The sequence below is a fragment of the Erithacus rubecula genome, assembly GCF_903797595.1.
Source record: "Erithacus rubecula genome assembly, chromosome: Z".
Lineage (NCBI taxonomy): Eukaryota > Metazoa > Chordata > Aves > Passeriformes > Muscicapidae > Erithacus > Erithacus rubecula.
Genome location: NC_136661.1, coordinates 11,348,785 through 11,372,282, shown reverse-complemented (window position 1 = coordinate 11,372,282; position 23,498 = coordinate 11,348,785). Strand labels below are relative to the sequence as shown.

Here is a 23,498-nt window from a genome sequence, read left to right as displayed (position 1 = left end):
GACAAAAAAGTTAACTGAGAAAATATTTTTATCTTATGGAGAATATTTTTTGATGTCTCAAGGGACAGAAGTGGGCTAATCTCTGACAAACATGTGCATCTAACCATTGGTGAAAGTGAGGTCCTTCATATGACTTCACTCTTCGTGTACAAAGTCCATTGGAAGAACTGTCAGGGCTATTGTAGTCCACCATCACAGACAAATCTACTTACTGCTCAGACGGACATTATTTTTTTGCTCTATTCCTAACTTTGTGACAAATTTTAACTGTTCTGTCTGCATACTTTCGGGATGACTGAAGAGTAAAATAATCCCTGGGCCTTGCAAATGGCATGGCTTATTTAAAACACACCACCCTGTGCAATTTATCCCAATGGATGCCAGGATAGTGTCTTCTGGAATCTGCTGAATTTGCTCAGTATATTCTGTCCTATATCAAGCTCTGGTGTGCATTAAAATAGCCTCTACAGCAGCATTCCAGACCAGACTGTTTCTGAAGGGATGCAGGATTAGAAATCCCACAGTGCTCTGTTTTGGCAGCTGGCAGGACACTTGGTGCCTACCCTCTGCAGACAGGGCCCGATGACTTGCCAAAGAGGCTGCATGTCCAGTTATGCAGTAAGATACAAAGTGTGACAGCAAATGTTCTAGATATTAAAAAAAAAAAAAAAAAAAAAAGATACAAACATACTGAACAGTGAAAGCAGCCCTAAGAAAACAAGTTTATTCTCAAGGAAAGCTAATGGTAGACTCAACAATGCCTTGCTGCAGAAAGTACCTTTACTCCTGAAGGATAGTTTAAACTTTTCTCCTGCTATGAAGAAAGCCTGTGGCATGTACAGGACAACCAGGAGACCAGGCCCAGCCAGCATGGATTTATGAAAGGCAGGTCCTACTTTTTCTGTAATAGGGTGACCTGCTCTGTGGACGAGCCTCTGACACCATTTCCCACAGCAATCCCCTGGGGGAATTGGCAGGTGATGGCTTGGGAAGGTGCCCTGTTCATGGGATAAAAAACTGTCTGGATGGCTGGGCCCAGGGAGTGGTGATGAGTGGAGTTACACTCAGCTGGTGGCCACGCGTGCTGTTCCCAAGGCAGCTCCACAGGCTGGGACAGAGAGGCTGGAAAGGTCCTGGGGGTGCTGGTGGCAGCAGCTGAACATGAGCCAGGGTGTGCCCAGGGGCCAGCAATGGTGTGGGCAGCAGGAGCGGGGCAGGGATTGTCCCCCTGTCCTGGGCACTGCTGAGGCCACGCCTCAAATCCTGTGTCCTGTTCTGGGCTCTTCACTACAAGAAGGACACTGAGGTGCTGAATCCAGAGCAAAACTGGTGAAGGGTCTGGAGCACAGGTCCTGTGAGGAGTGCCTGAGGGTGTTCAGCCTGGAGAAAAGGAGGCTCAGGGGGAGCTTTATCACTCTAAAAGTACCAGAGAGGATGCTGTAGGTGGGTAGTGTGCAGTTTTTTGTCCTAAGTAAGAAACGATAGGAGAAGAAGAAATGGCCTCAGATCATCAAGCCATCTCAGGTCAGGGGAGATGTGTTCATGACAAATCAAGTTGGTTTTTTTATCATTAGCTAGGAAAAGAGGAAAAACTTCTTTGATTTATAAGAAGACAAAGAAAAAATTGTATTATTAATTGGTCTTTCATGAGACCCATAAATCCAATCCTAGCCCCATGAAATTTTAAAACAATCAATTTTTTAAAGGCATAAATAAAAAGACACTTACCAAAGTGTTTATGCAATGGGAATTTGGAACACAGAATCCAAGTCCTCCATTCTGACATTCATCAATATCTAAGCAGACCTAGCAATAAACCAAATCCACAAATAATAAAAATAATGTCAATTTATTGAGATTATTATTGAGACCAAAGACTGAAGAAACAACACCAAAGTATAAGACTAGAAAATAGATGTAGTCCTTCCTGAAACTTCTCTCAAAATGTCACAGATATATCTATAGGCTAACTTTCCAAACCCTGAAGAAACAGAAAATTTCAACTTTAGGATGTATTCTGGTTCACGCAGAAGAGTTTACACAAAATCTGTGTTCACATTCTAGGGTGCTTAGAGAAATACGCACAAAAAAATTACAGGCCTTTTATATATTTTTCTTCCTAGTTCAAAGCCAGTTTACAGAAATCAAGAGAGCCCCCTGAAGCTGATCAGAGATACTTACAAAGATAATGACATTTTTTCTTGTCTTTATGCCAGTCAAGAGTATTAGACTTTTAATACTCCTATTAAAGCTCTGCAAACACAATTCAGATCTCTAGCTGAAATATTCTGAGCTCTGCCTAACAGCATAACACAACTATGGAACGACTGAAACTAAATACAATTCAATACAGATGCACTGCTAATACAAAACCAGCACCTTGCAATGGAAGTTGTCACGGAGGTGCCACCACTCACCTGCTTATTGTTCTTGGCATAGCTGAGTCCTGCCCCTTGCACGGTTTGTCCCGTGTATCCTGGAGGACAGGTCTCACACCGGAAACCTGGAGCAGTGTTCACACATCGCACCCCAGGGAAGCAAGGGTTGTAACGACACTGCAAAGAAAAAACCAACCAAGCACAAGTTCGTGCTTCAGTAACATCGAGACTCTGACTGTGACTGTGTGTGCAGACCTCTCACCAAAGGTGATGCTGCATGCAACACTTGTACATCCTCTGTTCAGAGGAGGCTTAGAGGGGAAACCGTCTCTGCAGGTATTTCTGACCTAAGTCTTCAGCTCTCTCTGCAATTTAAATAACATTTGGAACCTTCCATTTCAGCCTGTAGTTGATGTCCTAAACTTTCATCCTGAATCCTTCTTTTAGCTGGGCAGATTCAGATCCCTTGGAGGCTGAAAGGCTCCTGGAAGGGTCCAGACCAAAGTACCAGGAAAGCCACATAACTCCCAGCCTCCAAACGCCCCTTGTATTTTCCTTCATTTATATTTGGACAAATCTCATAGCCAGAAGGAATCCAAACATAAGCCAGATAAGCAGGGATGTGTCAGTGGCATCCACACATTTCTAGACTGGAGGTCCAGAGACAATCCTTGGAACTTCTCCCAAAATATCACATGTCCACAAAATCACTCTTGGCCTGAAGGCACCGTTCAGTTCATTGCCTTATGCAGTTTTACAAAACAGCTGTGACCAATTTCACAGGTCTTGAGGATGCCAGTTTGGGAAACACAGCCCCACTGCTGCCTTTTCAACATCAACACTAGCTACCAAAAACATCAATATGCCATACTGCAGCACGGGACTCAAAGGCTACAAAAAATGAGAACCATGAGAAAGAAATACTAGAGAGTTTTTAAAATATGCCTCTTTTTCTCCTCCCATCACTAACAGAAAAGCATCTTCAAGATGGAGGGAGAACAAACCTGACAATATCTACAAGAGACATACACACATAACCAAACACACACAGAAGCAAGAAAAGGTATGTTTAATATCAAAGTGTGTTTGACAGAAAGATTTGTTAATAGTATGCTAACCAGTAATGCAAGAAAAACGTCAGACCTAGGACAGACATTTTGTGTCTCCCTATTTTGCAGTGGATTCTTCATTGTAGGCAGCAGAGGGCACTCAAATTACACAACACACAGAGCAGAGCTGCAGCTCCCAAGATAATGGGCGCCAGCATACCAAAGGAATGTCTTCAAAATAGTAATGAATTAGGGACCATACTGCAGAGATGCTAACAATCTCAAGAAAGATTATGGCAGTTCTTAGTGAGGAATCTTCCACATTTGTCTCTATCAGAATTTGTACAATAACTTATTTTAAAATGCCTATTATTAGGAAGTGCACAAATAAATTCATAAAAGGCTTTAAATAAATTTTAAAAAACGAAACCAAACCAACCAACCAACAAAAACCACTTCCCTGCATATCAGCTAATTCAGGAAAACAAATAATATGACACACATCCCCTCTCATTAGACAATTCAAAATTATTGCCAATTATTGCTTCTCTATTTCCCTGTGCAAATCTACTGATTAAGTAGGTATTTGTTTGTGAACAAGACTGCTTCTGACAAGGTGGCATTTTAACGGCAGGGTCCACATAAAGACTTTATAGTAAGCGAGACTGTATTTCTATGATACAATTTTGGAAAAAAATTCTTTGTTGTTTCTAAAGTGAAAGCAGGTCTGTCATGTTGAGTGGTGGCAGGAAGAGGAAGGGACATGAATCTCTAGTGATTAGAGCTTGACTGCTAACAGACAACCACTTTAATATCAAGCCATCATAAACCAGGCTCTATTTCTTTTTCCACCACTGCTGTAATGGGTAGAGTTGCTCTCATCCTGAAAATGGCAGAGAGGAGATTATTGCCGTGCTTTGCCTCAGTCTGAAAATAGCTCAGGAGCTGAAACCCATCTGTACTGGCAGACTCCACCTAGGCTGGCCTGAGCCTCACACCATGCCTGTCTGTACCATGAAACATGTACCACAGCTGTCTTGGATCCACCACTTGCATTCACGTTTCAGAGCTTCACTTCCATTTTCTGCGCCTTCTGTTGCGGCAGACACAGTTCATGCCCCCTAAGACAAAGCTAGAGACATTGCCAATGCCTCAGGGAACTGCCACACTCAACTCACTTTCTTTCCCCAGCGCATCAAATCCACTCCTGATGGTCTACAGGAGGGAGTAAATCAAAAGAGCAGTCAAAGCAGACTTCCTCTTGGCTAAGAAGGAGAAACAGAGAATGGCTTTTGCTGTTTTACATTATTAAACAGGTACACTGGTAGTACTGTGTTATTCACAGGTGCAGTTTATGACCTAATTCTGCTGGTTCCTTGGTCTACCATATCCAGGTGCTTTTCTATAAAAAAGACTAAAGAGTAATGGTAGAAATCAACCCACAGAAAAAAATACAGTGAACCTGTAAGTGGTTTTGTTATTTCTGTTCCGAGTAAGCGTCACATTACAATTAGCACAGGTTTTCTGTAATCATTTGAGATATTGTAAATTTATTAATTCAGTCCTCAATACAAGCAAACTCTGAATTTCTAACATATAGCACAAGCAAACAACTAGATTTAAGTCAACATTATTGGATTTCAACACAAACACAAAGAAGGAAAAGGAATAATGACAATGATTGGTTATTTTCTTTTGTAGACTGCTAAGGTAAGGATGCAAACATGATTCTAGTTTGTGTTGAAGTGTAGACTTTGGTCGCCATGGCTGGTTCAGAACACAATAATTTAAAGAAACAAAGCCCATATAAAAATAAAGTGCTTTTGCAGCTTGTAATGGAAGCTACAGCATCTTCTTGTGGGATAGAAATGACAATGCCAAAAGTATGTTTTCGCTGGGTTTAGGTTCTGGGTTCTTTTTCCAAACATTAAGCTCCTTTGAATGACTTCTCAATTCACCAGAGTATTTCAAGTTTCCACACAAATAATCTTGATAAAGTTGAAGAAACAGCAAAACAGGGACATCAAATCCAATAAGAATGAATTAACTGTGGAAGCAGTCAGTAAATTTTGAAGGCAGTATTAGCAACCCATTGATATTTATGAAACAGTTGCTTTTTAGCCTTTTTGTTAATTTAGTGAACATAACTATTTTACCTCATCAATATCTGAGCATGTAACTCCATTTCCCGTGAGTCCTTCAGGGCAGGGCCCACATTGAAATCCCTCTGCTGTCTCCAAGCACCTCACTCCCCGGAAGCAGGAATTAACTTCACATTTCGGTTTACTGCGCCTAGGAAGCTGAGTTGGAAAACTCACAGTGCCTAAACCTTTAGTACAGAAAGAAGAACAGTTTCAGTGGTTGAGTCATGGCTGTCAGCTGACAAGCACTCTGAAGAAATTCCCAGGACATTTCATGTCCCTGCACTGTGCTGCTGCCAGCTGTGCTGTGGCTGAAAAGCCTCCATGCTGGGAATGGCCCAGGAGCTCACCGAATCCCCAGAAAAGGGAAATTGAGGCTGTTCTTTTAGGTCCATGTGCTTTTCCTGCCTACATATGGGAGTCTTCCTCTAGGTTAGTCCTAAAACATATCTGCTGCTGGCCAGGACAGGAAACTCTGAAAGCCTGTGACCTCAGACCAAGGGACTCAAGTATAAGGGTTAGAAACACAGGGCATCTCTCTGGCTAAATTGGCAACAGTGTACCACTTCATAAGAAAAACAATGTTCTGGTTTCACAACAGCATCTCTGCCAGTTTAAAAATAAGAAGAATAAAGAAGGAGCAGCCCATAAATACAGAAGGACCATGCAAGTACAGAGGCTTAGGTGCACAGAGACCAGCCAAAGATGAGTCTTTCTGAGACTCTCGCAGGTATATTTTTGACTTTTCCTTTGGCACTTACACATAAAGATTACCCTGCTTAGAGCTCAATTTGAGTTTTGATGAGGCTGAAAAACTGGGAGAAGAAATGAACTAAGAGGCCTTATGAGTTTAAGGCCTTTAATCTCAGTAAGGGAGTATATTGGCTTTTATATTGACTGCACTTGCATACAGATTGTCAGTTGTGTGTGATGCAGGAAGGCCATGCAGTGGCATTTGTAAAAGTATGCATTTTTTAATTTAGAGAAAAGATGAAGACAGACCACCTTCTGGGTCTTGCTGCTGTAAACTAGTGACTGCCTACTCAGAATCAGACAGACTTTAAGTGGACTGTATAGAATCTTCCTCAGACTGATAATACCAGCCAGAGCAGAACATGATTCCTTCCTTGTCCTTCTACTAAGATGGTGTATGAGGTAGCTGGGAGACAGCATTTCCCTCTACAGGAACATGTGGCACAGCTTTGTGGCAGTGAGAACTGACAGTACAGCCTGAGTGATACTGCTTGGTTTAGTGGCATTTTACCCCTCAAGAGGTGATTGTTGGGTCTGTGGAAGCTTTTTCTCTAATGAAAATCTATTCTGAATTTGTATCCAAATACAAATGCATCTAGAACTTTGGACACAGTATTTTTACAAAGCGCTTTTTAGAAACCACATAAAGCTAACTTGATCAATATTGGTTTTAAAACAGCACTATCTCTTCTGGATTACAAGCAATAACAGGAATACTCACCACATGCTTGGCACTCCGCTATGGTATTTCTCAGAAAAGTTGTTTCTTTGACCTTGAGAATATAGAAAATAAATATTACTTAGGAACAGATAGTTCCAGTTTGCACCTGGCTGAGAGAAGAAACATTAGTCCCCAGGATGTCTCAAACCATGCAACACTGGTAACTGGTCATAAATGAGATGCTCTTTGTACTCCATAAATTAAGAATATGGATAATGGATGTACTTAGGTTCAGCCTTCACCAACAGGACCTTTAAATGTCCAAAGGTCCTTGTTTGACCAAAGGAATGTGCCACCAGCAATTTCAGTTCTGACACCTACCAGTAAGTGAAACAAATGTAATTTCAGTTTCATGCAACAGACCTACAACTATCTAAGAGTGGGCAAGCATGGCTACTCTACTTCCCCACCAGACACTAAGTTTTCTAGATCTGAATAAGCAAGCCCCATACACTCCTATGTTCAATGATCCTCTCTTGCAAGCACAGGGTAACAGGACCAACATGGTAATTTCTTCTCAATCATACCATGCCTCCAAGGCAATAACACTATACAGGATTTTACTGCTTACCTGAAGTCTGTGCTGACTATCAAAGGGGCAAAATGGGGATATTTCACACCAAAACCCTAGACAGTACCTGTTGTCTAAGAAGGTCTTTCACCTCTCCCAGTATTTGGTTCATCTGCATCATTTGACCCATCAGCTGCCTATTAAAATCACCTGCAGAGAAACAGCAATAAAAAAGAGTGCACAACATAACTCTTGTTCATTTGTCATGATAATTTCTGAGATAAAAGATAGAAACCCCATGAAGAGCCATGGAGGGCAGACACTACTGCCATGCAAGCTCTGTAGAAATCAGAGTAAACACAATATTTATCTCAAATTTTATAGTATGATTTTCATGAACTCAAGGCTTTTCTGGACAACTCCTCATACACCACAGTAATGGGGAAAGCAGAAAGCTCTCCACAGAGAGAAAAATGAGATCACGATTCTTTTACCATTACCAGTGTTAAGGCTCTCCAGGCAACTAACTCCACTAGTGCTATTGGTTCCTCCCAGGCCTGAGAACAGCAACCCTAAGTGAAACCTCAGGATTTCAGAACTGGGTATTTTTGATAAGGCATTTGGAGCAGGAGGGCAAGGTGAGGCCATGAGGCACATGTGCATGCAATGGGAAGATGCCCTGTGTAAGTGCATTCCATGTCCTAGAAGCAGAGTCACAGAATCATCAATGTTTGAAGAAACCTACAAGATCATGCAGTCCAACCATCCACCCAACACTGCCACTGTGATTCCTAAATCATTACCTTAGCACCAGATCCAGACACCACCTGAACACCTCCAGGTAATTCCACCACCTCCCTGGGCAATCTATTCCAATGCCTAACCACCCTAAAAATGAAAAAATCTTTCTAGTATCCAAGCTGAATCTCCTCTGTCTCCGTTTAAGGCCATTTCCTGTTGCCTCCAACTGCAGTCATAGCACTCACCTGGCTATACCCAACTTTCATGTGGAAAGGAATGAAGTCCCCCAGAGCCTCCTCTTCTCGAGACAGAACAAACCCAGCTCTCTTGGCTGTTCCTCATATGACGCATTTTCTGGCCCTTTCACCAGTCTTCACGGGACACACTCCAGCACCTCAATCTCATTTTTAAAGTGAGGGGCCCAGAATCGAACACAGGATTTGAGGTGTGGCCTCACCAATTCTAAGTACAGGGGGTTGATTACTTCCCTAGTTCTGCTGGCACAGCACAGCTGTAACTGCAACTGATTCATACATATTTTTCAAAGTTAAGTTACCCAGCTTTCTGAGCAAGCTCACTGTGGAGCTCTGAGAGCACATTTGCAGTGCCTGCTCTGACAAAACAGTGTTTTTAGTAATTGCTACAATCACTTGGCTTTTCTTCTCAAAGGCAGCTCATCACACTGTACACAAGTTTCATGGCTGCATTTGCTTCTGACAGGCGCAGACTTTGTATGGACTCACAAAACAGCTACTCAACACACTAACACCAAAAAGTCTCAATACAAAGTAACAAATTAAAAACCTTTAAGACAAGACCAAAAGTTACATTTGTAATGAGCAAAGGGAAGGACCAGATCAAACCCAAGATCTCCACATTTAATCTCTTAAATGAAACAGTGACAGAGAAGAAACAGAGCATGTTTAGCACAGTAGCTTGTAGCTGCTTCTGTTTGCAGCTTACTTCTGAATTGGTACCTCCCAAGAAGAAAATATCTGTTTACTTCTCTAAGTCTGTATCTAAAAACAAACTTCACAAACATATGCTCTTTCACAATCTAGGTAGGCAAGATATTTTGATCTTATGCCTGATAGCTTCAGGGAGGTTTATTCACATGTTATTTTTGTGAGTACTGAAAGCTTATATGAAAAATGCTTCTCTTAATGGTTACCTCATTGTTTTGTACTTCAAAGCATGTCTAACTGTTTCCAAGCATTCTAGTGGGAACTGGCCAACTCCTCACATACTAGGTTTCTTCACTTCATATTTTCTCATCAAAACACTGAACAAATTTAAAGAGTCAGGAATCACCTGTTCCAGAGCTTGCCTCTGTTCTAGTCCTAACCTTGCCATATTGTTATTTGGGTGACAACAGCAGGACATAATACCATGGATGTTTTAGAATCCCATAGAGGAACCTGGCACACAGGCTGTCAGGCCAGATGCTGGGGTCTGTTCTTGTTTTATTTTTAAAACAAAGACTCATGTAGACATTATTGATTGAAATCTGCAAAAAATTCCAAATACTTCAGATGGTGTTTGTTGGCTAGCATCTAAATCAAAACCAGATCTATTCTGTAGTTAATTTTTGCAGAATACTAAACATTGAAGTAGACTAAACAGGTTAAACTGTCATGAACTACATGTCCTGTGTGTAAATTTTGACAGCAGAGCAGAAACAACTGAATACACCTGGTTTTGTTTTTTTGACTCTTCCATTAAAAGCAATTCCAACAGCAGGCCCCACTTGCAGCAGAATAACCAGTGTTTAGGGATAAGTACTCAGACAGGCCTTTAAAGAAGCTGTCAGTCCACAACATAGTAGATCCAAGAGAAAGCAGGGAAGCAAAAGGTACCAGCCTGAGCTATACAGTTATCTGGCCCTTCAATGCAGCCTCTCTCACCCATACCTCTAATATCTAATAACTCCCCAGTTCAGCTACTCCACAGCTCTGTACTCTTGAGTCATTAACAATATGCTTAACAGAATGGCTTTCACAGTAACAGCTAAGTTCAGAGACTGCTCTGAAGTATTAGTCACCAACAAGAAACTAAAGTCCTCATCTTTCTCTTGCCAGGACATTGCGGTATAGAATCATAGAAATTTGGATTGAAAAAACCTTGGAAAACCATCTAGTCCTACCTCCTTGCCATGGCAGGGATATGTTTCACTAGACCAGAATGCTCAAGGTTTCATCTCGCTGGCCTTCAGCATTTCCTGATAAGGCATCCATAGCTTCTCTAGGCAACCTGCCCAAATACAGGGCCCTGGATTTAGAGCAGGCAACCAGTTTCATTGCACAGCCAATTGGCCCAGGCATGCACAAACACTAGCCAAAATGGAACACTTCATAGATATTGCTTCTACCTGTCTTGGAAACAATAGCTGTCTGGCTCAAGCAACACACTTACTCCTGTCTGTGTCATTCAAATCCTGAATTGTGATTCAAAGAGAATGATACCCCAGAATCATAAAATAGCCTGAGTTGGAAGTGACTCATAAGGATTATCAGATCAAATCCTGGCCCTACATGGAAGAATCCCAAGAATCACACCATGGGCAGGAGAATATTGGCCAGCTTCTTGAGCTCTGGAAGACTGTGGTTTCATGCCCAGAGAGCAAACCATGATTATAGTATAGATGATGGCTGACAAGATAAAACATTTCCAAACAGCCTATAATCTTTCACCAAAGAAGCTGTACATATAAGTTGTATATGGAATTAGGAAGGGGCAGGTTCCAAGTAAACATAATAAATAGTCCTCAGATATGTGATAAATTTCTTGCTAGGAGACATTTTTGACCATGCATTCAAAACTGACTGGACAGATTCACAGACAAAACATATATTGAGTACAAGACACAAAGATACCACCTCTGAGTCAAGAGCTCTGAATACCATGAACTGGAGAACAGAGAAGCATTCAGAGAAAGCCACACTAAGACTCCATTCCATTTCGCTTTTGCCCATGGGTCTATACTGACATACAGATTCTAACAGCAACTTGGTTAAAACATCCTTTGGTCTGGTGCAACATAGCTTTTTTTTTTTTTTTTTTTAATACTTTGTCCGGTTCAGGTACCCTCTATGAACTAGACAACCTCCAAAAATCCCTGGTGACCAGAATGATTTTGTGATGATGATCACATGCAGCATACTAATCTCATGTACCAAACCCAGAATAGAATGCACCTTGCATTCTATTTTCTTACACAAACACAAAAATCCAAATATACATCTTCAGCCTATGTCTGATCATGATAATTTCATCCCACTGTTTAGGTGTCTCAGCCTCACAGACTGAACATGGAGGGGATGCTGCTGTCAAAGTAATGAGCAACAAGGCACACAGTCAAAGCCACACACAATTATTCAGGTCCAAAACACTCCCAAGGACTTTCCAGCTAATATGAAAGCACATATTTTTACCAAGATATTTAGGTCTCAACCCCCTATATAGCTGAGCATTTGCATTCCAGCTTTTCCTGACAGTAGGCAAAATTGTCATTATCTGATATATTATTGCCATAGAAGGGCATTATGAAACATACACAAAGTTCAAGGCAGACAAGTTAAAATTGCTCTTGGAACACCCACCTTTTCTTTTGATGGATTTGACTATGTAGACTTAGAACGTATTTATGTGAGTAGTTTATTATTATTATTATTATTACTGCTGCTATCAATGCTACTAATTCCACTTGAAAGTTAAAAGCAATTGATTTTGAGAGTCTAAACCAGGTAGAGGCAGCCACGGAGAGAGTATCTGTTTGTATATTACAATTTGCATTATTGATTAGTGAGCAAAAAGTTACAAATGAGAAAGCTGCAAGTTTGTAATTTGGAAACTCACAGAGCTGCCAGTTTTTGCAGAAGTAAACACTGAATTACCCTTCTGTTCCATGTTCAAATGCCTGTTGATTTAGTTAAAAAGAGAGGGCTTTGAGATAAAAAAAAAAAATTTATCCTAAGTGTATATATGTTAAGAAGCAAGGAAATAGAAGTATTTGGAACTAAGGATTTACATAGCTAAAAGGTAGACCGGATTTTATTATCTCTGCACACCACTGACATGAATGTCACATTCATGTGACATACCCAGGATACTCTCATAACATTTCTGTATTTTGTCTCTGTTCTTATCAAAACCAGCAATGCTGCAGGGTTGGGTTTGGCAGGGGGGACAGGAAAGGGTACCAGAGAGAGAACTTATCATGGATCCTACTTCAAAACTTGTACTGAATTTCTTTCATATATGGTTTTCATATTAACACATTGCGTGCCTAGTGTGAACCTACTCTGAGAACTCACACCTGCAGCAGAAAGGCAGATGGACAGGCACTGAAATGACTACAGATGGGACAGTCTCGCACAGGTTTTCTGTGTCCAGAGGCTGGGAAGCACCCTCACTTAACACAGGGGATTGCATTAAGCCCCTAAGGCCCTACAGGGATACCAGTAGTCTCAGCTCCTTCCCTTTCTTCCTCTTCCCAGCTCAGTCTCCACAATGCTCAGCACAGGCAGAAAAGGAATCGTTTTTAAATCAATGTCCTCTTCAGCAGGTGACAAAAACCTTGGCTAAACTTAGGCAGGTTGGCCAGGCAACTTGGTAGGACTAGTGGCTACTCTGTGATGGCTTTTCCCACACTGACATATGGGCTCTGTAGCCACAGCACAAATATCTTCTTCAGTCTTCTTCAAGCTTCTTCACACCTTGCTCTTCCCCTCTGGGTGACAGTCCAGTGCTCAACAAGTGATAAAAACTGCCCTTGTGGATAAGTACATATGTAGGTCTTGCTACTCCATTCATCTGCTTTTCATACAGCTTGTAGCAATGTACCCTATTTAGCACTCTTTTCTGTCTGCAATTGTTTGCAATTGATGTACTTAAAATACTTAGCTGACACAAGCAGATCATCATCACAAAAATTTGCCTTCTAAATTAGGCTTAGAAACCTCTTTGAATCGCTACAGACTTTTCTTTCACTAAAACAACAATTCATTGCTTTATCACCAGCTTTATCACCAGACTTATTTCTAAAAAAATTACAGAAAATTGTCATAGCTATAATTTAGTCAAATAATTGTTATTACTTGACTATAGGCTTCTTCACATTTTCAGTATTCATCACATTAGCTTCCTTGCTAATCATTAGGAATAATTCCCAGTCGCAGGCCTTACCAGTGTACTGAGGTACAGGCTCAATTTGTTGAAGAAAACAATCCTGCAGGTTTCCCACTTCGGCAAGGGTTCCTCCAGTTACCAGCTTTAGCTCATCTAGTGTATCCTACACTCACAAAAAAAACCAGAGCTCACAATTATGGTACAACAATGGGAAAAAAAATGAAACATCAGACAAAGTAAATTAATTTTTTTAAAAGAGGAAGTCCATTTCCTACACATACAGGAGTTCTACACCATTCCCTTCAGGACCATTTGAACTGTATAAAATCTCTAATCTCTGCCTTGCAGATTTTCACATTGCTGTGGGTTTTTTACAAACTTTTTTCTTTTTTCTCTCCCCTCTCAAACATGTCTGGAATTCAGGCACCTTAGTCATTCTCCATAAATACAGGCCCAATTTCTAGCCTGTAATGAAACAAAGTAAGTGGGCAACCTTGGGGACACAGAATGCCTTTGCACCTTCTATTAAGTATTTATGATTAATGATGATGGAAGATGCTGTAGATGATACTTTTTATCTCAGACTGCTGATAGGGAGATGACAGTAAGTTATATCAACTCCTAGTTGGCAAACAGAGGAAAAAAAGCTATTGCAGTCAAATAGATGAAGGTTTCACTCTGGCACCATGAGAGTCCCCCCCCTTGCTTTTGTCTTTTTCAGTCTCTTGGCATATCATGAAGAGGAAAGCCACATAGACAGACAAGCATTGCTCGCACAGAACAACTGTAAGAAGCCAGTGAAAAGCTGCCCTTACTGCATTAGCTAAGTCCTTACAAAATGTCTGCTCCCCAAAAAACAACTAGATTGAAGTGAAGGAGATGGTAGTTTTTTGGATTTTATTTAAAAAGGTAAAATTTGTGTTTAAAACAAATGGAATAATTATTACAGGATTCATGTGGGCTAAGATTTCACCTGCTCTATAGGGAGCTTCTATTTACATTTATTTCAGTATTAAGTAATACTTAATATTAAAGTATTACCGTACAGAGATTGGCTGCAGTGAGGACTGAGGTTTGAACTCAGTGACCCAGAGGATCACTGGTGATTGCTCCAAGTCCTCAGCCTGTTCCCAGTTTGCATGCTCACCTGTGGCTTCTCCTGCAGAGTGCGCAACTCAGCTGCCACCACCTTCTGAGACAGTGCTGACAATGGTTTTGGCAAGTCCTCAATGGCACCTACTTGCAGGCAGTCCAGATACAACTCTATTGTGCTCAATCCCTGCTGCAGGCCACTCAACCACAAGATGACAGCATGGGGTTTCCCATCAGCCAGCTGGATGTTGCTAAAGATCACGGAATTCAGCCTTCCATCACTCTTCAGATAGCGCAACACCGCTAGGACAAAACACACAGAAGAACTATCAGAGGGTAGCACATAACCCAAGGCGGATCAAGGAGCATCCTGTGGAAATCTCCAATTGCTCTGGTATTTTTCCACATGTCCATTTTTGTAAATGCATCCCATATGCAGACACAACGGTAATAATAAATGGGACATTGACTCTCAAAGCAGCACTAGCAGGATGCCTGTGTGACTCTCTGTTTGTAAAGCTCTGCTGCTGTGCTGAGTTTTCCTCTGCTTTGTCCAGGTGTCTGTGAATGGCTTGACCAAAGACACTTTACAGACCATAATGGGCTAAAAGGCAAGTGGTAAAGTTACAGGGTGTAGCAGGCAGCCTGCAGTCAGCACTTTGGTACACACATATCTGATAGACCCAGAAATAATCTGTAGCAAAGTACAGCCAGAAAATAAATTTCAGTGATACATACCACATCCAGTGGAGCCATCTAAGAGTGTATCCAAATGCTTAATTAAAAACCAAAGGAATCATGTTTCCAAACCAATAACCTGCACTTCTCTGTAACAAACAGTCAGTAAAATCAAAGTATAATGCAAAAGGCACAGTCCACTCCTAGAGATAACTAAACCCTCTCTCAGCTCTTGTAAAAAGCATTAGTGACCAACATACCTGATAAAAATTCTCATTTCATTAAGTTAAATGCACCATTAAAAAAAGAAAAACAAAACAAAAACAACCAAAAACAAAAACAAGACCGAAAAAACAAACAGCACATAAATACTCTTACAATAAATATATTCTGAGTAATATTGAAAGAAAAGCCTCCTTCCTAAGGAAATTGGATAAGTAAGCTAGAATCTGTGAGCCAGATCTCTAAGGTCAGGTAGCTAGCTCCCTCCACAAAATCTCTCCGTGGCTTTCCAACTGCATATCTGTAGAAGCAACGAGCTGAACACATCTGTAGTTATAGGCATAACTCCCTGCTATATCAGACAGACCTTGTTTCAAAGATCTCACTCATCACCAGCTGACAGTCTCTTATTTCCCAATTTTAACAGTTATGTGCATGAGGAATCAAGCTGCACAGACACCAGGCACCTAAATATTTACGTGCTGGCTCTTGCTAAAGTCTGAAATTCACAGATGGCTGCTACAGTTGCATCAAGTAAGAGTTCACAAATGGTCTGACACTAAGTCAACCAAAAATTGTAGATATAGTGGAGGGAAAAGCTCTTACTAGCTTTGAGCCTAATAACAGCTACATACTGAAACCATCAACCACCTTCCCATCTTTCCACTACTAATATAATTGCTTTGATGCTATATTTGTTTTGTTGGTGACCTCCCAACTTACAGCACACATGCTCCCTAAAATTTTTCTAATTCCTTAGTCCAATGATTAAAAATACCCCAGATTTATAATGGCATAAATGGGGCAGGGTATGTCTCAGTCTTTGAAGTCTACACTAGCGCTAGAGCCGCAGCAGCTGTGACCAATATCAGGAATGTTTTCACTACCGTCTACGGCTAAACATTGCCAGAGCTGAGATTTCCACAAGGTGCATGAGGTCACCAGTAACTCACTAAAAGGCAGTATTTCTTGGCAAACTCAAAGATACAGCAAGACAGAGTACACTGCAGGCATTTCATTTATGTGAATATTACGCACACCTGGTCATCTTGGATCTGGGCCCTGCATTCAGAGTGACCAAACACAACAGTAGCCTAGAGAAAGAAAGAGGAGATGGAGGCAGAGCCCAGAACAGACCCTGCCAGATTCATTCCAGGACAAGGAGCAATCAGGCTTGGAAGAAGGATCAAGCATTCTTTCCTCAGCCAAAGCCAAATATTAATCTGGTAAACTAGAGTAGAAGAGAGATTTTCTTGGATCAAAGCCTCCACCTCTAAGATTTAAGTCATCCAAGTCCCTGCAGTATGTTTGCTGCTTGAATATTTTACTCATGAGAGTAAACTGCTTAAGAAACAAATTTTCAATTAAAATAGGAGCTGCTTCACAGAATTGTTTAACTGCAACACTTCTATGCACTAACTGCTGTTTGCTCCATACAGGAATCATTTAAAAAAGGATAAGAAATCCATGCCTCATGCTGTCTCTAAAAGGCACAATTGTCTGCCATAAATTTACCTATCAAGCCAGTAATTCAGACCTGTGCTTTCAAACACATTTAGGTGTCATAAACATGTTACTATTAGTTATACCACAATAAAACCAGAATATGAGGCAACCATTGGGAACAAAACTCTTAAATGTGACATTTTAAAGTGTATCTAAGGCCTGATTTGAGCTCCTTAGATCAGATTTGGGTGCATAACTAGAAACACCATGCAGAGAAAGTACTGTTCATTCTTTCAAAATCACTGATATTATGACCCTGTGTTTTGCTGAGATGCCAACACTGGTTCACCACTTAAGTGATGATGCTCAGTCTTGAGAGGATCATACACAACACAGGCACTCCATACTTGCAGCTGACATGACAATCTCCTGGATGCAGTTTAACATACTGTATGAAGTAATTATATGGGATCCCCTAACACTTCCAGAGAAATCACATGTAAAACACTGCCTACCACTTTCTCACTGCCATACAATGCTCCAAAGTAATAAGGAGGCAAAGAGATCCAATGAACAGTTTTGCTGCAAAAAGCCTCCCTTTTTTTGGGCAATCCTCAACGTCAATCTGATGATCAATCCTTTACATCAGATAGGTTACAGATATCCCCCCGTCTACTCAACACTTATTACCAACAGGACAAGTGGCTTCATGCTTCCTTTACATATGCCACTATTGCTTTTGTCCTGTTACAAAGATGCTTCTCAAACACCAACCTACTGAAGACAAAACCAAAAGAAACCATGTAACATTCCACCAGAAACACTTTAACAGACCTAAGAGACTGTCAGCAACCATCAGATATGCAGATATCCTTGAAAATCAGTTTGATATATTCAAACTTGTATGTATATAGACACATTTGTGCATACACGTGTTCCTATATGTATTACAACATTTACACATAATTGTGCATGTGTGAGAGGGAGAGCGAGCATGTGTAATCTATCATTTATTTATCAATTAAGAAAGTCAGTGTTAGAAACTGTATGACACTTTTGATGAGGCTGTGTTATCATGTATTACCCATTCCCAACATACACATAGCTCTTATTCTCTTACCTCAGAAGGATTTTGGCAGACCTGATAAAACTACCAATGTTTTATCCAACTCATTCCCCAACAATAAGGCATGTTTTTCTTCTTTTGCAGCATATTGAGTAATTTCCCTACGTATAAACTGAAATTTCTCAGTAGAATTTCACAGTATATTTGATTCAGTTAGTTAGTCAGTAGCAAATACTATAGCAGTGGTGAAGTCAATGCAGCAATAATAATGTACATAAATCAACAATCTTTACCTGAACCTTAAAATTGTAGTATATCCTAGATCTGGTTTACAGATCAATGAAACTCTTTTTCTAAAACTGCTGCAGTTCTTACTCTGACTCCTGATTAACTAATTCCAGTAAATAAAGAATAGCTTATTCCACCCTATAGATCATGTAAGTGCCAGGAACATTTGTCTTGCGTAGTCACATCTAACCTCCAGGGTCAGCAGAACAAGAACCTGCCTTTCATATGCATGAGGCAGCATGTGTGTGTGTCCCTCAAATTCCTGAGTAATGAGAACCAGTGATTGTTCCTAGGGGAAAAAGAAAAGCAAAAAAACCCCCAAAAACAAGCACAACCAAATAAAATTGATTCCTTTCTCCATACTCCATGGGTTTTTCCTCCTTTCTGAAGCATTCCTCAGAATAAGCACTGAAGCTGAGTCAAGATACCAACTGATTGTCAGGACAGCTCCCACTGACCAGGAGAGAGCAGCATCAAGGAGATGAAGGGAAGAGATGAAGGAGTGAGAGGGAATGTGAAAAGTGTATGCAACAGGAATGACTCAAGCACAAAGGTTAATCACACAGTTGTCAACATTCATCTGTCACACACCAGTAACTATGGATCCAACACCAGTTCTACCATACACATTCCAAACAACTCACCTTTACTCATCCTTCCCATTACCGTAAATTCAAAATACTTGCTGTTGTCAGCTGATGAATATAGGCCAAAAACAGTGGCTGTGCTCTTTGGCTGTAATTTGAATGTTGAGAGCAAGTACACTTCATTCAGCAAAGGATCCCCAAATGCTTGTTGCAAGAAGTTCAGTACCACTCGCTTGTTGGAATAAGGAAGAAGATCAAAAACTGGGGGAAAAGAAAAAGCAAATTTCATCAGCAAATTAAATGCAATCATGACCAAAGAACAATGTAATTTGAAGCCACATATTGGAGACTGTACACTCTTCCTACTCAAAATTAAAAAAAAAATTTATCAACATGATACTCACTTGTAAAGATCATGAAGTTCAAATCCCTGGCACTGGAAGGGATATCTTAAGCAATCTGGTTTAGTGAAACACAAATGCAAGGAGTTTGGACTATATGGTGCCTGCCAGGTACAGCTATTCCATTATTCTATCAAAATATCTGTAATTTGTTGTAACTGATGCTATTTTAGCAAGTTCTGTTTTTCAAAGGAATTATAGGTAAGTTACTAACATAGAAATATCTAGTCTTCAAATTGAGGTACTCAAATACTTTTAGGCAGATCTTAAAAGTTCTTCTTTTCTGAGGATTCACCTCAACAGAAAGCTTTTTTACCTGTTTCTGCTTTCATAAATTCAGATGTCTGTGTTCACATGTCAATTAGATAAGGATTCAGCATTAAAATTTTCAGACAGATTTCCAGAGTGCTTATCCTTTGATAGCATTTGTGAGGCACCAATTAAAATGCCACAAAGACAGGTAAGCAATACAATGTTCACAACCTTCTCACTTCACTGACTTTTTGGAATACATATTATACAAATAAGACTCATCTTTCCCTTCTGGCATAGAAAACAAAGAAATACAGGCCTGACAAAACAAAACAGAACAAAGCAAAATAAAATCCACAAACCCTGAAGGCATAGTGAAAGCTGTTTCAAATTTTTATTTTAGTTTTTCCATAATGCATCAGTGATGGGTTTATGATTTTACACATATGCACGTTCCTTATGTCCCTTATGTCGCTGGAACAACAAACTGGGGTTTTCCTCAATGTTCCTAAATGCATGACATGTCCAAACTCAACAGGAGTTTCCATTAGGTTTCTTGACTGTGTCCTACTCCAACCCACTGCAATTGAAGCAGCATATATATTATGCCCTGGCAGTAAAGTCTGATAAATTTTTATGCATAAGTGTTATTTAAATATAAGAGCCATTGCATACCACTGGCACTCCAGAGTGCTACCATAGCTGGTCCATATTTTCCTCCCACACCAAAACACTACTGTAGAGCTGTCACCAGAGAAGAGTGTAACACCAGGCACACAGCGAAAGCACATGACAGCACATTGTGCCTCAGCTTGATTCAAGCTGGTGGTTGTACTTTTTAGTTTCCCAGGCAGAACAAGCACTGGTGGACCTTTGCAGATGAGCCTTGTCTACACAGCACAACCTCAAAGCTGTTGCTGTCTATAGGGTGATGAGGTCATCCTACCATTCCAGTGTTTCCATATGCTACACACAGAAAAAGACTGAAGAACCCTCAAAGAACCCTCAACCAACATGGGCATGCAGACCTTCCCACAGATATGTGGGAAACCCTGTTCCCTTATACTAGAGCATGGGTTCATGCTGCTCCCATCATTCATTCTGAAGCATCCATTCATTTAGACACCAACACTACTTCCAAAAAAGAGAAAAAAATTAAGACCTTTTCCCCTTCATTTCATGAAGTAATTGAAATCCTCTCTGAAGTGTAAACTTCTATGGGGTCTAAGGATCTCATGACTCTACAAAGAATTTTCAGGACACACGACAAAAAATACCAAGCCCTTGATTTGCATGCACTAGTAATACTGCTGTCAGACAACTAAGAAACACATATGTTAGGTGGACCTGTCAAAAGACTTCCCTTTCATTTAGTTCAGATTAACAGCATCCCAGAACAACCACTGCTCCCACTGAAACCAGTGACATGGAAAGCAGAAGTGAAAGGCTGGGTACTTCATCACATTTAGTGCAAACAGAGCAAAGCAACTGCCCATGAGAGAGATTAAAATGCAACTCGCTACTCTCTGCAACAGCATTTTACAAGGAATAGCCATTCATAAAATACAGCTGTGTTTCCCCAGCTGGAGCAATGCAATACAATACCAAAGACTTTGAGAGCATGAAATACAGCTATACATTTTGTTCAGTTCTAAATCTATTGGCTGAATTTCTATCAATTCCTGTGATGCTCATTAATCTGTGTTAGAGTCACTTAGAAGTATTACAAAAGTAAAGACTAAACATTGTGAAACATGTATCTAACATTATAGAAAACAGTCATTGAACTATTTGTAATTTGCATATTTAAATTAATACTCAAATTGGTTTGGCAATTGTATTCCACAAAGCACAGTGCATCAGTCAGATCCTTCAGCACTATGTTATCAAACTCTTTTCTGGAATATCTTCACTGACCAGCATGTGGATGCACTACGTGATCAGATCCATCCTTAAGCACAACTTACACACATGCTAGCAAGTGCAGCTAGCAGAAGAATGTGGGGGTTATAAAAATCCATTTTACATCCATAGCAGAGCTGGCAGAGAGAAACAGCTCTAGCCATTACAGGGAAAATTATTTGTTTGGGAGGAACAGGGATAAGAAGATCCACAAAGATTTCACATTTCATTTTTTGAAGAACCTTGTCTCTTTGCTCCTCTCCCTGGAAAGACAGACTTGAAAGCAAATGTATAGAATAGGACTGCCAAAGCTGAAAGGCACAAGCAGCTGGTTTTAATCCATGCAATTGATTGAAAACTCTGACATGCCTTCAAGCACGAGTGTGCATACCCACTGGGGTAAAGTGACCCTGCTTATGAGACAGAGCAGGAATTGTCTCCTCCACCTTCCTTCCATAGTTTTTAGAATAAAGCTGTTCACCTTCCTAGCCAAATGCTAACAACAGTGGTGAGACAGTGGCAAACTACACTTTGGAAATCTGCCCAAACCCATCAAGGCTAGCTTTTCAGCTGAGAACTAGAAGACTGACAGAAAGTGGTAGAATGAAGAGGCATGGAAGACTGGAGAGGATGGAACTTAAAACACCCCTTCTTTCCTCTAACTCTGTTGTCATAACACACCAGCTTTTTAAGATCTTCCAAGGCTATTATCTGGTCACACCTAATCACAACTGTATGTGTAAACACTGATCCACTCAGCACTTTTTAAGGTAATTATTATTGGCTTAGATATCTGGAGTGAAATCCTAACCCTTACCACAACAACTTCCCACTGATCCCCAAGAAGCTGAAAGCATCCCTCGTTGAGAGTGGAGTTTTTCATCGGCCACTGCCCCATAAGTTTAGAAGCCTGGCTCTTTTTTAAAATTCGGTAATAGGCAACTTGTAATTACAACACTTCTCTGAAATGTTTTCACACCGTAAAGGTCTTCAACAAAGGCTCTTGGAAATGCAGCTGTATTGTTGTGATTGGCTGTCTTTTAGATCTGCTTAAGTAATAACCTATTGAAGTGTTAAAAATAATTCTTTAAGGCTGTGAAGGGAGCTAAAGATGTAGCGAAAACCACAAGCTCTTGGAGTAGCACGAAGTTTCTCTAACTGCTGCACTCGGCAGCCGAGCTGGTTCCAGTCACAAATTCCCACCGCAGAGCGATACCACCCACTTAACTCAAGTTCTAAAATACAGTAGCTCCTGACTTACTATGCACAGAATACTGCCACGGCAATGCTGGGTTTAGAAACATGAGCTTTCCTATCAACTTTACTATGTAGTAGAGCTTTCCCAAATAGTTTTCACGGCTTAGAAATTCACTTCTCCTTTAGGAGAACTTGCAGCCGGAAAAGGGCTATTCAGATGCTCCGCGCACCTACTAGCACACCTACAAAACTTTCCGCAGGCTGCACGGGGGCGGCTGAGAGCGGCTACACCCCGATCTGCTGCGGTCCGCACCGCTAGTCCGGCGGGGCGGCGCGGCGGGCGGGCTCTGCGCCCCACGAGCAGCGCGGCTCCCGCTGCCCGCCAGGGCTCCGGCCGCCCGGGCACCTGCACAGCCGCTCCCTTTCGCTGCCAGCAGGGCTCCCTGCGGAGCGCAGGGAACGGGACACTGTAAGCCTAGAGCCTTCGCAAGAAAGAGGGACAAGGAGAGCGCGCTCCCTGGGGGGCGCGGGGCCCTTACCTCGGGGGGCGGGCGCGGCGGCGCGGCCCGCGCACAGCTGCAGGGCGAGCGGCAGCAGCAGCAGCGCGGCGCCGCGCTCGCACCCCATGGCGGCCGCGGGCCGGGCAGGGCGGCGAGGCACAGCCGCCGAGGCACAGCCGCCGCCGCACGCCGAGCCCCCCGTTTAACGGGGGCGGCCCCGGGGCCGGGCACGGCCGGCGGCAGGCGGCGGGCCATTGGCCGGGGCTCCCCCCCGGGGGCGGGCGCTGCGGTGGACCAGGAGTAGCCGGCGGGCCGCCGGGACCCTGTCCGGGAACTGGCACCGGTGGAGGTGGCTCGGACAGAACCGAAGATCCTGGCGACGCTCCCCAAAATCAACACCTGTGGGGAGCCTGTCTGGAGTCTGCCCTCTGAGGAGCCCTGGAAAT

General features: G+C 41.6%; 1 protein-coding gene across 2 annotated transcripts in view; it reads right to left on the bottom strand.

Annotated features, from left to right (window-relative positions):
- Positions 1–23,244, bottom strand: part of THBS4 (thrombospondin 4) — a 37,889-nt gene extending 14,645 nt beyond the window's left edge. For both annotated transcript variants that reach the window (XM_079329887.1, XM_079329888.1), the window contains exons 1-9: positions 23,092–23,244; positions 18,858–19,061; positions 14,569–14,816; positions 13,479–13,584; positions 7,681–7,763; positions 7,043–7,094; positions 5,584–5,756; positions 2,418–2,555; positions 1,729–1,806 (exon numbers count right to left, since the gene is read on the bottom strand). In XM_079329887.1, the coding sequence (XP_079186013.1) occupies positions 1,729–1,806; positions 2,418–2,555; positions 5,584–5,756; positions 7,043–7,094; positions 7,681–7,763; positions 13,479–13,584; positions 14,569–14,816; positions 18,858–19,061; positions 23,092–23,179 (1,170 nt within the window). In that variant the 5' untranslated portion in view covers positions 23,180–23,244. The remainder of the gene's footprint in view (positions 1–1,728; positions 1,807–2,417; positions 2,556–5,583; positions 5,757–7,042; positions 7,095–7,680; positions 7,764–13,478; positions 13,585–14,568; positions 14,817–18,857; positions 19,062–23,091) is intronic.
- Between the last annotated feature and the right edge of the window lie 254 nt (positions 23,245–23,498).